The 12794-nt window shown below is 35.1% G+C and overlaps 1 protein-coding gene across 4 annotated transcripts in view; it reads right to left on the bottom strand.

Annotated features, from left to right (window-relative positions):
• Positions 1-4743: 4743 nt before the first annotated feature.
• Positions 4744-12794, bottom strand: part of IPO11 (importin 11) — a 169435-nt gene continuing 161384 nt past the window's right edge. For 2 of the 4 annotated variants that reach the window (XM_011377348.2, XM_011377351.2), the window contains exon 30: positions 4744-6166. In XM_011377348.2, the coding sequence (XP_011375650.1) occupies positions 6002-6166 (165 nt within the window). In that variant the 3' untranslated portion in view covers positions 4744-6001. The remainder of the gene's footprint in view (positions 6167-12794) is intronic. The other 2 variants (XM_011377349.2, XM_011377350.2) reach the window with 1 other exon arrangement.

The raw sequence follows: 12794 nt of genomic DNA on the forward strand, positions 1-12794 counted from the left end.
CCAGCAAAAAATATCCTTCAAAAGTGAAAGACGGACTCTCTTAGACAATTAAAAACTGAGAGAATTCATAGCCAGAAAACCTGCCCTGCAAAGAAATATTAAAAGGAAAATTACATAGGTCAGAAATTTAGATCTAAATACAGAAAGGATGAGTGTTGGAGAAGAAATAAAGGAAGATAAAATCAAATCTGTGACTTTTTAAAAAGCCTTAGTTGAATCTAAAAAATAACAGTTTAAAGTAATAGTAACAACGTATTAGGTGATAATAGCATATGGGTAAATGAGTGACAGCGACATCTTAAGGGATGGGAAGGAGGAATGGGGAATACTGTTATTTGAAGGTGGACTTAGTTTAAAATATACCGTAAACCTAAGCAACCATTAACATTTATATATATATACACATACATACATACATTCATATATATATATACAAAAAGTACACACTAGAAGGTGCCAGAGACCCAAGGCTGTAGGTCTCTCCTTTCCAGGCCCATTTCCTCATCTGTGAAATTGTATGGTTAGAATAGATATCTCAGATTCCCTTCTTGCTCTGAAATTCTCTGACTAAAAAATTAAAATAAGTTAAATAAAAAGGCTACTTCTTCAAGAATATCTATGAGGAAGAGTCTTTTGAAAGGTATAAAAAGACTTTTTAAATAATCAATCCCCTACTCCATTACTTGAGTAAATTTGGGTTTCCATATTTTCATGCTGAGTTGCATTTTAGCAGGTTGATCTAGTAAGTATAATAAAATATTGGATTTGCTCACCTGGTTCAGCCGTTCTCAATGCATTGTGCTGTAGTAAAAAACACACGAGGCTGAAAGGAAAAGGCCATTTCACAGTATTGATTTCACCGCCAGAGACAGCACAAGATATATACCTTTCAATCCAAAATAGAAATAAACCGAGCTGCCTCCTTGCCTAAAGAGCCCATAATTAGTTTGTGATTACCTCCAGATCTGTCAATAGACTTTCCTTCCTTTGCTCACTGTCAATACACTTCTGAGCTCAGTGTACACATTTATGAGCTACAACTTCCCTGTCAGTCAAAAAGTTTTGATCTTCTACATTATCGCTTAAGTTGCAGTGTTCGTTAAAAAAAAAAAAAAAAGTCACATTGGGGCTAGCCTAGCACTGTGGAAATGGCCTGCTCCTTCTGAAATGAGATACACATCTTGCTTCAGGTTAAAGCTACTGAAAAAATACAGCCTCATCTCCAGACTTTGCTACTCTAACCCCTTGCAATAAAAATTCCCAACATGCAGAATTCTACTCATAAGGCCTATTTCCAACTTTAAGGCCATCTGCTTTGTGGCAGACAGATATAAATGCTTTAAGCCTCACGGGGCTCGTACTTATTCTAACAGTTACTTGCATTCTACTTTTGCCCTACTGGGAAATAAAAGTGGCATGGAAGTCAATGTTTCACTCTGGGGGAGAAAAGGGCCAGACCAGACATCGATACATTCCTTCCAGAATTAGACAGCTCTTCAAAGCACACTTAGCTAAATAAATTCCAATAGGTCCAGATGAGTCAAGGTGCAGGCATTAGCTGGAATGAGGAGCAAATCTTATTTGTTAAAGATCTTTGGCTAATAGGAGAGTCTCTACTTGTTAAGAGTAAGAAACAATCCAAGAGACTGTGTAGTCAATAACTCTCAATTTTGAATTTTATCCAAGTGTTTTAGACAATTAGGAGTCCCTCAAGCCAGGAGTTCAACTGCCCAGAAGTAAAAATGAAGAAATTCAGACCAGGAGCAATATGGCTCCTTTTCAGGGTATTAGCGTATTCATCCCAAAGGCTCTAAAGCTCAATTTCATACAACAGCGTGGGATTGTGAGAAAAGTTCAAGTTCTACAGCCAAGTGAAGATTTGTTTACACCACTTTATGGGATACCAGATTCTGTGTAATTTGGATGTGTTTGGGACAGAATGCAGTTATTTAAGGGAAAAAAGGTGACTTTAAACTGCCATTCCAGATGTCACAGTCCAATGGAGATAGCAAGATCAAAGCTTCATGTTTAAGGAAATTATTATTTCCTTTTTTCTCATTTTTCCAGCTGATAAAGTACTGCTTCTCATTCTAAACCACATCAAAATACTCTAGTCAGGATGTTTCTGCCTTTTAAGCTCAGTCCAAATATGATAAAGTATTTCTAAAGTTAAAAAATATATATATTACTATATATTTGCCTCTTTGCCAACAGTTTACAAATCAAAAAAGGGTGTTTTGGTAACGAAATGAGAAAGGCAGCACTTGCCTTCATTTCATTTTTAGTGGTGAGTTCAGGTAATCCTAGTATTTGCAATGATCTACATGCCTCTTAAACAGGGAGGAGGGGGAGGTGGAGGGAGAGAGAAAGAGAGAGAAGTAGATGACTCTTGGCTAACAGAGTTTCAGAGATTTGAGGTCAATGAAACCCGTGCCAGGTTCAATATATCTATTTCATTGCTCAGTCACACGACTTTTGTAGGTTAAATCACAAAACTTTTTCTAAATGAAAGGGAAGCTAGTAGTGAAGAGGTCTAAAGTAAACAAAACGAAGCAAAAACAGTACTGGAAATTTCTAGGACTGTAAGGTTCTTTTTGAACTTACAGAAAACTTAGAAAGGAGAGACCTGGTGATCACCACCTTAACCACTGTAGCATCATCGACAGAGACAATCTGACATTATGTGCCTCTTATGAGATGGAATTTCATAAGAGTTTGGAATCTTCTTGCCAAATATGTTAACTTGAATCCAGTCATGAGGAAACAAGTAGAACATTCTACAATAATGGATATTCTATAAGACAATTGTCTTGGATTCTTTAAACAAGCCAATACATGAAAAAAGGATTATTCTAGATTTTAAAACTAAACAGCCAAATGCAATGTATAAACGTTCAATGGATTCTGGATTGTACAACAAATGGGTATCATATAGAAGACATCTTTGGGGCATTTGGAAAAATTGGAATACAAAATGTTTATCAGGTATTGTTGCATTTCTAGTAATTTTCTTATGTAATGATATTAGTGGATATATAAATGCCATTCTTAGAGGTATGCCGAAGCAAGGGGGTGGGAATGAAGGGTGTGTAATTTATTTTCAAATGATTCAACTAAACTAAGTACATATACTATCTATGCGCGTGTGTGTACACATATGCATGGAGAAATAAATGTAGCAAAATAAAACAATTTGGTGAATCCAAAGGAAGACTACACCAGCGTTCGCTATACTATTCTTTCAACACTCCTGTAGATTGTTTTCTAAGGTCAGGGGAAGAAAATACTTTTGTTTCTCACGACAAGCATCTCGTCTTCATCAGCTTTCTCCAATGACTTTTAAATTTCTACTCACTTGGGATTTAAAGGGTTTGTAGAAGAGAAGACCACTACCCTCAGCAGATGAGCCTTTCCTTTTAATTCATGGAATTAGGAGTTAGGTGTGAGGCTAAAGAGCTCTAACATTTTCAAAATCTCACTGATTTTGTGTGACAGGGTAACTTCAAACCGTTCTGAGTCTGGAGTCAGGAAGCTGCCCAATTCCCGTATAGTGCCATTTACTTTTAAAGAACCTCAATAAAAAATGCTGTGTGAGAACAGTTTTTAAATGAGTATCAAATTATACAGTGCCAGCATCCTTCTTTTTCCTCAGTCTCCTTCCTGTGCTGCTCCTGAACACACCCTTCCATCAGAATTACTATTTTCTTATGTCATGTTGGCAAGTGTGTGTCCTGAGTTGTGAAGTTTCGTGAGGCAAGTATCTTGTTCTAACCCTAGAATTTAGATTAGCGCTATGGCATTTCAAAACAGGAACTCAACAAATACTAGTTGAATAAAGGAATAGGTAAAATAAAGATCTAAGGTGAAGATTTTCAAAGGGAAACTAACATGAGTATTTTAATATGTACTGGTGTGGCTTCTCTGATACGGCTGGTAAGAGAGGTAGGAGGAACCATTCATAATAAAAACTTTACAATTTTATTGTTAGCCCCTTCGTCAGAGGGTGGGAGAACTCTCAGGAATATAAAATAAAGAGAAAAAGAGGATATTACGGAACAGAAAGGATCATTACCTTATATCAGGAACCATAGTTCAACCAGAGGTCTGAGTTGTTTGCCCAAAACTTAACATGGTTGCTATAAGGCTGCATTAATAAACAGAATACTGCATATCAATAATTACATTTTATGTCTTAACTGAGCACTTAAAAATTCAAGATAAACTAAGTCTTTTTTCTTGAGCTATTTACAAAGCCCATTTTAACCTAAGAGTTAAAAAGAATGAACCAAATGCTTTAAGAGATAAGTTTACTTTTTTTGCAAAGTAGCTATTTTAGTAATATTTGCTATAACGCTATAATGAAATCTTTGAGGAACCAGAAAGATGAGTACTTTGCCACAACTGAAAAACTGGAGCTTGTTTGAGAATTTCCGATAACACTAATGGGAATAGTGCCTCAAATGAAAATAATTAAGTCAACAAAAAGAAATTCTTCTTAGATCAGTCTTGAGAATTAAGTAATAATGATAAAGAAATATATTAAAGAAGTGTTTAGTCTTTAAATGAAAAGAGAAATTAAAAGAGGAACTAGGATTTGCTACATACAGCACTACCACCTACTAGGACAGCACCAACACCAGAGTATGAAAGGAAACTTCTCTTTAAAATTCACCACGCAATTTTTATGAACCAGGTTTTTTTGTGAGGAAAAAAAAAAAAAAAAAGACTCGGACAAATCAAAGGTAAGGTATCTTTGGAAAATTTAATTTGGACCATATTTTCTTTCCCTTGCTGAAAACATCCAATATTTCCAAACATTTTGGGTTCCGCAGCTTACAAAGGGGCAGTGGGTTTCCTGCAGTTACATACTGTACCCAACTTTCTATAGAAAGATCAGATATTTTCCAACCTTGCTTTTGAGTATTTCCTTAAAAATGCTTTAAAGGTTCCTTTTAATAAATGGCCAGTGAAACAAAATAAGGCTTTATTTTCTCCTTTTCCCCCTTTTTTGGTACTGCATGCTGAATAAGAAAGGAAGACTTGTCACATCAGTTGGTACACATTCCGAGTCCTCCAAGGTGTACCCATATCATCGAGCCCTGATGCACCCCTGAACTGAGGAGCCTGAAATGGGTGTCAAATATCCTTTCAGAATCACATCACAGCATGGGGGAGTGGTGTCTGTGGGTCACCTGGGTCTTCTTGGTGTTCCCAGGGCTCCTGGCCTTGGGAGTAACAGAGGAACTAGGACCAAATCACGACCACCAGAGGCCTTCCACCTGGTACTGCACTACCACAGGTTCACGTCTACGGGCCTTACGATGATGTGCATGTAAAGTCTAAATGTAATTACTTAAAATAAAATGAGAAAAAAATCCCTTTACTAATTCCCGTATCAAATTACTAGAAGGAAAATAAAAACATTTGTCTGATAAAACACGTTTTCTTTGTCAGATGAAAGCATCTTCCTTCCAAGGTAATCTCAGTAATGTGTATTTGTCAGTATTTATATAGTTTTGTTTGGTGCACAAATTTCTTAACTGCATCTGACACAGCTTTGTCATTTTTTGAACTAGTAGTTTCATTAGCTTAAAAATGGAATAAGGCAACCAAATTTAAATAATTTTGGTTGCAGAAAACCATCTCAGACGTTAATCTTCATCTTCTCAAATGTTAAGAGCGCATGATTAAAAGGTAATCAAACAGTTTCTTCTCTTAACAGGAAACTAAGCAGCTATTGTCATCAACTCTCTACAGTAAACACAGGGCCCCTCATAAATATAAAATTAAATTCTTTTCGAGGAATAGGTTTGTGATTTTATGTATGTGGGATTTACATTTAGTCACTAAATTTTGTAGTAAAAAATTGTGTGGTCTTCACATCTTTATTTTCATACACAAGGGATTATTTCTTCATCGTCTCAGCAGGCTCTCACACCCAGATGGCTGGCTGGCTTCCTTGGCTTGTTTCAAAAACGGAGCAGCCACATGTCATGTGCTCTCAGAAGCCGTGTAAAAACTCCTGCAGCTGGGTGACGATCTCTGTGTCTACCGTCTCCATGAGGGACTGGAAGCCTTGCTCTCCCAGTAGCTCCTGCTGTGCCTTGAGCTTCTCGTAGATGAACTGCTGCAGTGACACTGTGTGCACTGGGTCCTTCAGGGCCAACTGTGGGACAGAGAGAGGACATACTCTGTCAGAGGCAAAACAAGTCCCTCTCCTTTGTGACTAAAATTCTTTGTAATCTCTTCCATAGCAACACAACTGCTTCTGTCTCCCTTCTTACAAGGGACTCTAAAACAGCTTCATTGTGGAAAAGTTTGTCAAAGAAAATGTCATTCAATTAGTCTAACCTCAGTTCCCCCAGGCCTCTGAGAATAAACTGTTTGATGAGTCCAATTTCTCAAGAGCTGAGAGTTCATCCTTGTAAAGAATCAAAACCAGTTAGAAAGTGTCCCAAAAGGAACAGAATAGACCGATGAGCATTTAAATCCAATTGTCCAGGATTCCTATTCAGGCTCTCTACTGTAGCAGCTCAGCAGGCCCTCAGAACACTCCCTATCCTGGATTGTGATGCTATTTACATTGATGTATATGCTTCTGAATTAAAAGAGAAATTTAAAAAATATAAAAACCTAACACATACTTTTCCTCCCTCATTGGGATATTTGGAAAACAAAAGAAACACAATTAAATTAAAAATAGTCCATCATTCCACTCCCTAAAGATAACATTCTGGCCTCTTGTCTTTTCTGTTCTTGTGGTATGCACATATACACATACATGTAAGCACATAATCACTACTGCTCTTTGCATTTATATTATAACAAAAAAAATTCTATTCTAACACATTTTAAGAATTCTAAACCTATGTCATGATATTTTTTGTTACAGGCATGTTGAGGTAATCATGCTATAGTTTAAATACAATCTTAACTATGTTTTACTGAATAATCTACCACGAACACTGGTCATGTTACTACAAATACAGACTTCCTTCTATATTTCGTATTACTTCCTTAGGAAATCTGTCTCTATCTCAGAAGGATTACTAGATTCAAGGGCATAGACAATTTTATGACTATGGTTTGTACCACTTTTAAAAGGTATGATTTTTTGGCTTGTGGTATTGTTGTTACTACTGGTACTATCATTAAGCTCTTCATAACTGGAGAATTGAAAAGTAGTGCCACTGCTTTAAGCCATGCATTTCTCTCATTATCAATAAAGCTGAACATCTGCAAGGTTTTAGGTAAATGCATGTGTTTTTGTCATTCCATATGGCTGCACAGAAATTCTTTTTCCTTACTGATAGTCAACTGTATTCTAGGTAGATGAAACGGCTGAATTACATCTGCTGTTTGAGTAATGTAAACAGATTTTAAAATAATGACCACAAATGGCAAATATAAGTGAGAGGAAGAGACACAGACGGCATGAATTTGAAATTAAACCCCTTAAGTGACCATTCCTGAGTTATAGGATACATCCAAGGCAAAGTAATTTCAATACTCATTTCCCTGGAAGATGGATAGTAGGAAGAATACCAAGAAATGCAGATACGAAGCCCTGCGTTCACAAACCTAAAGATATCATTCCACAAAATTTAAGATTAACATTTAAAAATATCTACTCCTTTAAGTAACATGCAGTAATATTCTGTATTATGTTAATTATCAAGAAATTGACCCCTTACTAAAGAAAGTGTGGACTTTGTTGAAATAGCAGGAATTATCCGTAACTAAAACTATCTGCTACAAAATAAGTAAAAAGCAGCTGAGCTTGAAATCGATATCCAACAAGTCATTCCAACTACTGAAATGAAAATTAAGAGTGTAGTTCAAATGCTGTTATTAAAAAAAAAACACTATAAAAGTTAATATCAAATCTCCACTCTATAATTTTCAACAGATTAAAAAATATATCATACTAAACCCACAAGGTATGGCATAACACTACATCGGTATAATATTTTTAAAAAGTGTATTGATCAGATTAAAAGCATTAATCTCTTTTAGAAGCAGAATTGTGGAAGGGAGAAGGGAGGGAAAGGACATACAGAATCTCTAATTCCGCACATTAAGAGAGATTGAAAAAAACTTTTTTAAGTTAAAAGAAAACCCCTACATGTTAGCAAATAAATGTTTATTTTGGCTTGGGGTAGACATTCATTAATCATAGCTATTAACACCTTCTTTTGAATATCATATGAAATAGATTGACTAAATGTTTTTCTAGAGAATTATTGCTACACATTGACTAAAAATCCAGATATCATTTCTAAGAATATAACAGTGTCTATAGTCACTAGAATTAAGAAATACTGAAGTCACTAAAAGCATTTTCAAAACTGTTTTATATAAATAAGTCCCACCTAACATTATACACATAGTTATCTGATTTAATATGAAAAAATATAGAATGCATTCCTGAGAAAATAATGTTTTTAATGTAATAAGTAAATTATAAATTACTTATTACATTCCTGAGAAAATAATGTTTTTAATGTAATAAGTAAATTATAATTAAGATAAATCTGCTGCTGGAAAAAATATACTGCAAAGGTTGACGTGGTCTCCACTCCTGTGCAACTGAAAATCTACATATAACTTTTGACTCCCCCGAACTTAACCATTAACAGCTTACTGTTGTCCGAAAGTCTTACTGATAACAAATAATTGATCAACATATATTTTGCACATTATATGTATTATATACTGTATTCTTACAATAAAGAAAGCTAGAGAAGAGAAAATTATTAAGAAAACCATAAGGAAAATACATTTACAGTACTGTACTAGATTTATTAATACCATAAGTATACTTCATCTGTTTATAAGATGAATCATCTGTCTGTTAGTACGTACATCAATATTATCTTATATAATACAAAACACTGTAGACGCTCTATGTATTACTAACATTAGACATCAAAAATGAAAAGATAATGTGAAAAATAAATTCATATTTATTTACAGGTATAACAACTCACACATTGATAACAAAGAAGAAGCAATATGACTGATTTATAGTAACCTAGTATAATCAATACAATTGCTTCATAGTAGCTTAGCCTGTACATTAATGAATATAAATCACTATAAAATTTTTATGGCATTCCTCATACATACAATGTTTTTAATGTAATAAGTAAATTATAACTAAAACTGCTCTTGGAAAAAATATACTACAATATACAATGGCATTAATTTACAGTCACATTCATAATACAGCACTGGAAACATTATTACATTTTTTTAAAAAAACTACTTACCTGTGATAATAGGCACAGTTTCTACAATTACAAGAGACGCATACTGAACAGTAATATATTCTTTAAAAGCAAAGTTATAAAACAGTAAGAAAACTAACATATTAATTTTATATCAAATATCACTCACTTTATGCCTATGTAAGGACAGGCTATCCACTTCCATACAAGTCTTGCACACGATGTTCTACAGGATGAATCGTGAGGAAGTAATGATGATGATGATGACACAAAAACATCTCATATAGTTCTGTACAGTTATTAGATTTTCACATGAAGACACACATACATAACAGATAAGTTTATTAACTGTATAGCATGATGTTTATTTACTATTCACTGATAGTGGATCATCATGAAGATCTTCATCCTTTTTTGCTTTTTCATTTCTCTAAAAATGTTTCTTTATAGTACCAATCCTTCTTCGACCATTTGCTTTAGTTTCAGTGCTTGAATTATAGAGGGGTCCATGTTGTAAAAGAAGTCAAAAAGAGTCTTGAATAATAAGAACACTTCTGCCAGATTGTCTAATGTCAATCTGTTCTCTGACATTGCTTCTTCTACATCTCCTTCCTCATTGTTTGCCACTGGTTTGGTAGCACTCATCTCCATCAATTAGTCTTTTGTTAATTCCTCTGGTGTGGCGTCTAGTAGCTCTTGAATTTCTACAAGATCCATATCTTGAAAGCCTTCACTCCTCTTCTGTTATCAAACCCACAATCTCATTCAGAATTTCCTTGATTGGTTCTATCGTAAAGACTGTGAAGTCATGCACAATGTTTGGACACAGTGTTCTCCAGCAGAAATTTATTGTTTCAGGCTTAATGGCTTTCACAGCTTCTATAACAACATCATCTTCGATGGTATAATGCTTCCAGACTTTCATGATGTTCTCTCTCTGTGAGAGTTCTCTTCCATAGCGCTGACAATCCTTTCCATAGAGTACCACGTGTAAAGTGCATTAAAGGTCCTTATGCCCTGATCTAGAGGCTGAATTAGAGATGTTGTGTGTGAGGGCAAGTAAACCACTCTGATGACTTTGGTAGTGAACTCATGGGGTTCTAGGTGGCCAGGGGCATTGTTCAGTATCAAAAGAACTTTAAAAGACAGTAATTGTATTACTGGCAATGCAATTCCTGACTTTAGGGATAAAGCATCAATGGAATCAATCTAGAAAAAGTATTCTTCTTGTTGTCCAAGCCTTCCTGTTGTACAACTACAAGATTCACAGTTGGTGTTTATCTTTTCCCTTCAAGGCTCAGAATTTAGCAGCTTCAAAGTTAAGAGCAGTCCTGATCATAAATCTGAGGTTTGCACGAAACAGCAGAGTTAGCCTACCCTTCCTGCCTTAAATTCTGGTACTCCTTCTCTCCTTTACTAATAAATATCCTTTGTAGCATTTTTTTTTTTCCCCAGAATAGGTCACTTTTATCTGCATTAAAAACCTACTCAGGAAGATTTACTTTCTCCTCAGTGATTTTCTTAGTAATATCTGGTTTTTAGTAATGTCTGGAACTCATCTGCTGCCCCTTGCTCAGTGGAAGCTTCTTCTGTTGTCTTGACATTTTTTAAGCCAAATCTCTTTGCAAAATTATCAAAACATCCTTCGCTGGCATTAAAACCACTAGTTTTAGATCCTTCACCTTCTTTTTGCTTTAAGTTGTTATAGAAAGACTTCACTTTTTCTCGAATCATATTAGATAAGAGTCTATAGGTATGCCTTTCTTATAGCAATCCTGCACCCACATAAAAGCTGCATTTTCAGTAAGAGATAAAATGGTATTTCGTGAAAAGTGCAAGGTGTTTGCACCTGCTGGCATAGCTGAAGCAATGGCTTCACAAATTTCCTTTTCTTTTTTTACAGTACTCCTTACACTGGGTTCATTTATGTTGACATAGCAGGCAACTGCAGTTGCAGGCATCAATTTGTGGTACATATTAAGCAATTCAACTTTTTCTTGTAATGGCAAGACTTTTCTCCGCTTCTTGGGAGTATTTCCAGCATCACTAGTGGCACTTCATATGGGTTCTGTGATGTTATTCAAGGTTTACATGATGAAGAATATGTGAAAACTTCAAGAGATCACTTTTTACTGCAATGTGTAATTTACCATAGACAAATTGCTCACATGGAGATAACTAGGATCATGCAGCATTTTAAGTGGATATTCCCAACACTTGAGCTCACCACAATAGCAACAGGAGGTGGCTACAAAATTATTATAGTGGTACAGTATGTATTAGTTAATTTTATGCAGTGATGATTTAATACTGCATCTTTGCTTGTTTACAATTCTCTCAACTGCACATAGTGCCATGTATGACAGTCTTGTGTTACTGTTTTGATAAATTTTAATGTTTTATAATAAATTTGTGTATATTTTATATTAGTAAATGATAAAACAGATTAGTATCTACCTATATTTTATGCATTCATGACATATCTAACTTTTGTTAATTTTTTTTTTGGTATTTCTAGGCTATGCAGTTCCTCTGCTAGTTTTTTTTAAACTGTTGCAAATCTCCAAAAAAATTTTCCAATATGCTTATTGAAAAAAATCTGCATATAAGTGGACTTGCACAGTTCAAACTCATGTTGTTCAAGGGTCAACCATACAACTAAAAACCCTGGACATTATACATGAAACAAACTTAAGGTGACTCTAAAAGGGAGAGGGAAGAAGGCAGACTGATTGGAGACCCCAGCAGCCAAGGAACAATACGGTGTTGAATGCCCTGGCTTTCTTCTTGCCTCATATATCCCAGATTTACATCTGAAGAAGGCAGCAAACTGGAAACACCAATGAGCACAGAAGAGCTTCTTCAAAAGCCTGCTCTCTAGCCAAAGGACCAGAAAAAGGACCATACAGCAAGTCACAACTTTTAGACAATAATTGGTCTACTTCAGCCAAACACCACAGAATAAACTGTGGAACCACCTCCAGCCTGTTACAAGGATTCAGCCTACCTATTCCCCAACAGTGTTTGCTGCAGCACATTATGAATCTGAGAAATTTTTTTTAAATGCTGATGTCTAAGTCTCACTTCTAGAGATTCTGCTTTAACTGGTTTCAGGCACTAGGATTTTTAAAAGCTTCCCCAGTGAATCTGATGTATATGCAACACAGCTATAGAAAATTTTAGAAAAACCAGTTTTGAGCACTAAGATTTCATCTGAACCCCCAAAACACCTCTAGATGTTTTCACATTCATTAAAAGAATATAGGTAGTAGACTAAGACATATGACACTTAAAAAACAAAAACAAAAACAAAAACCCTTACAGTAGTAATTCTAAGCCCTAAAAACTTAATTCGCATTTACCACCATCTATTTTTAAAACTCTTTAGAGTTTCCTTTCTTCTTTACCTTCTGGCAGGCATTTTTAAGTTCTTTTGCTTGCTATATGTATACTAGGTAATGTCAGTATCTTTTTTTTCACCAACTGACTCTTCCACCAGCCAAAAGTTTAATGCCTTTTTGATTTTGTTTTTTTGATTCCAGATTTCTTCCAAAGGATTCTCCA

The sequence above is a fragment of the Pteropus vampyrus genome, unplaced genomic scaffold, assembly GCF_000151845.1.
Source record: "Pteropus vampyrus isolate Shadow unplaced genomic scaffold, Pvam_2.0 Scaffold310, whole genome shotgun sequence".
NCBI lineage: Eukaryota > Metazoa > Chordata > Mammalia > Chiroptera > Pteropodidae > Pteropus > Pteropus vampyrus.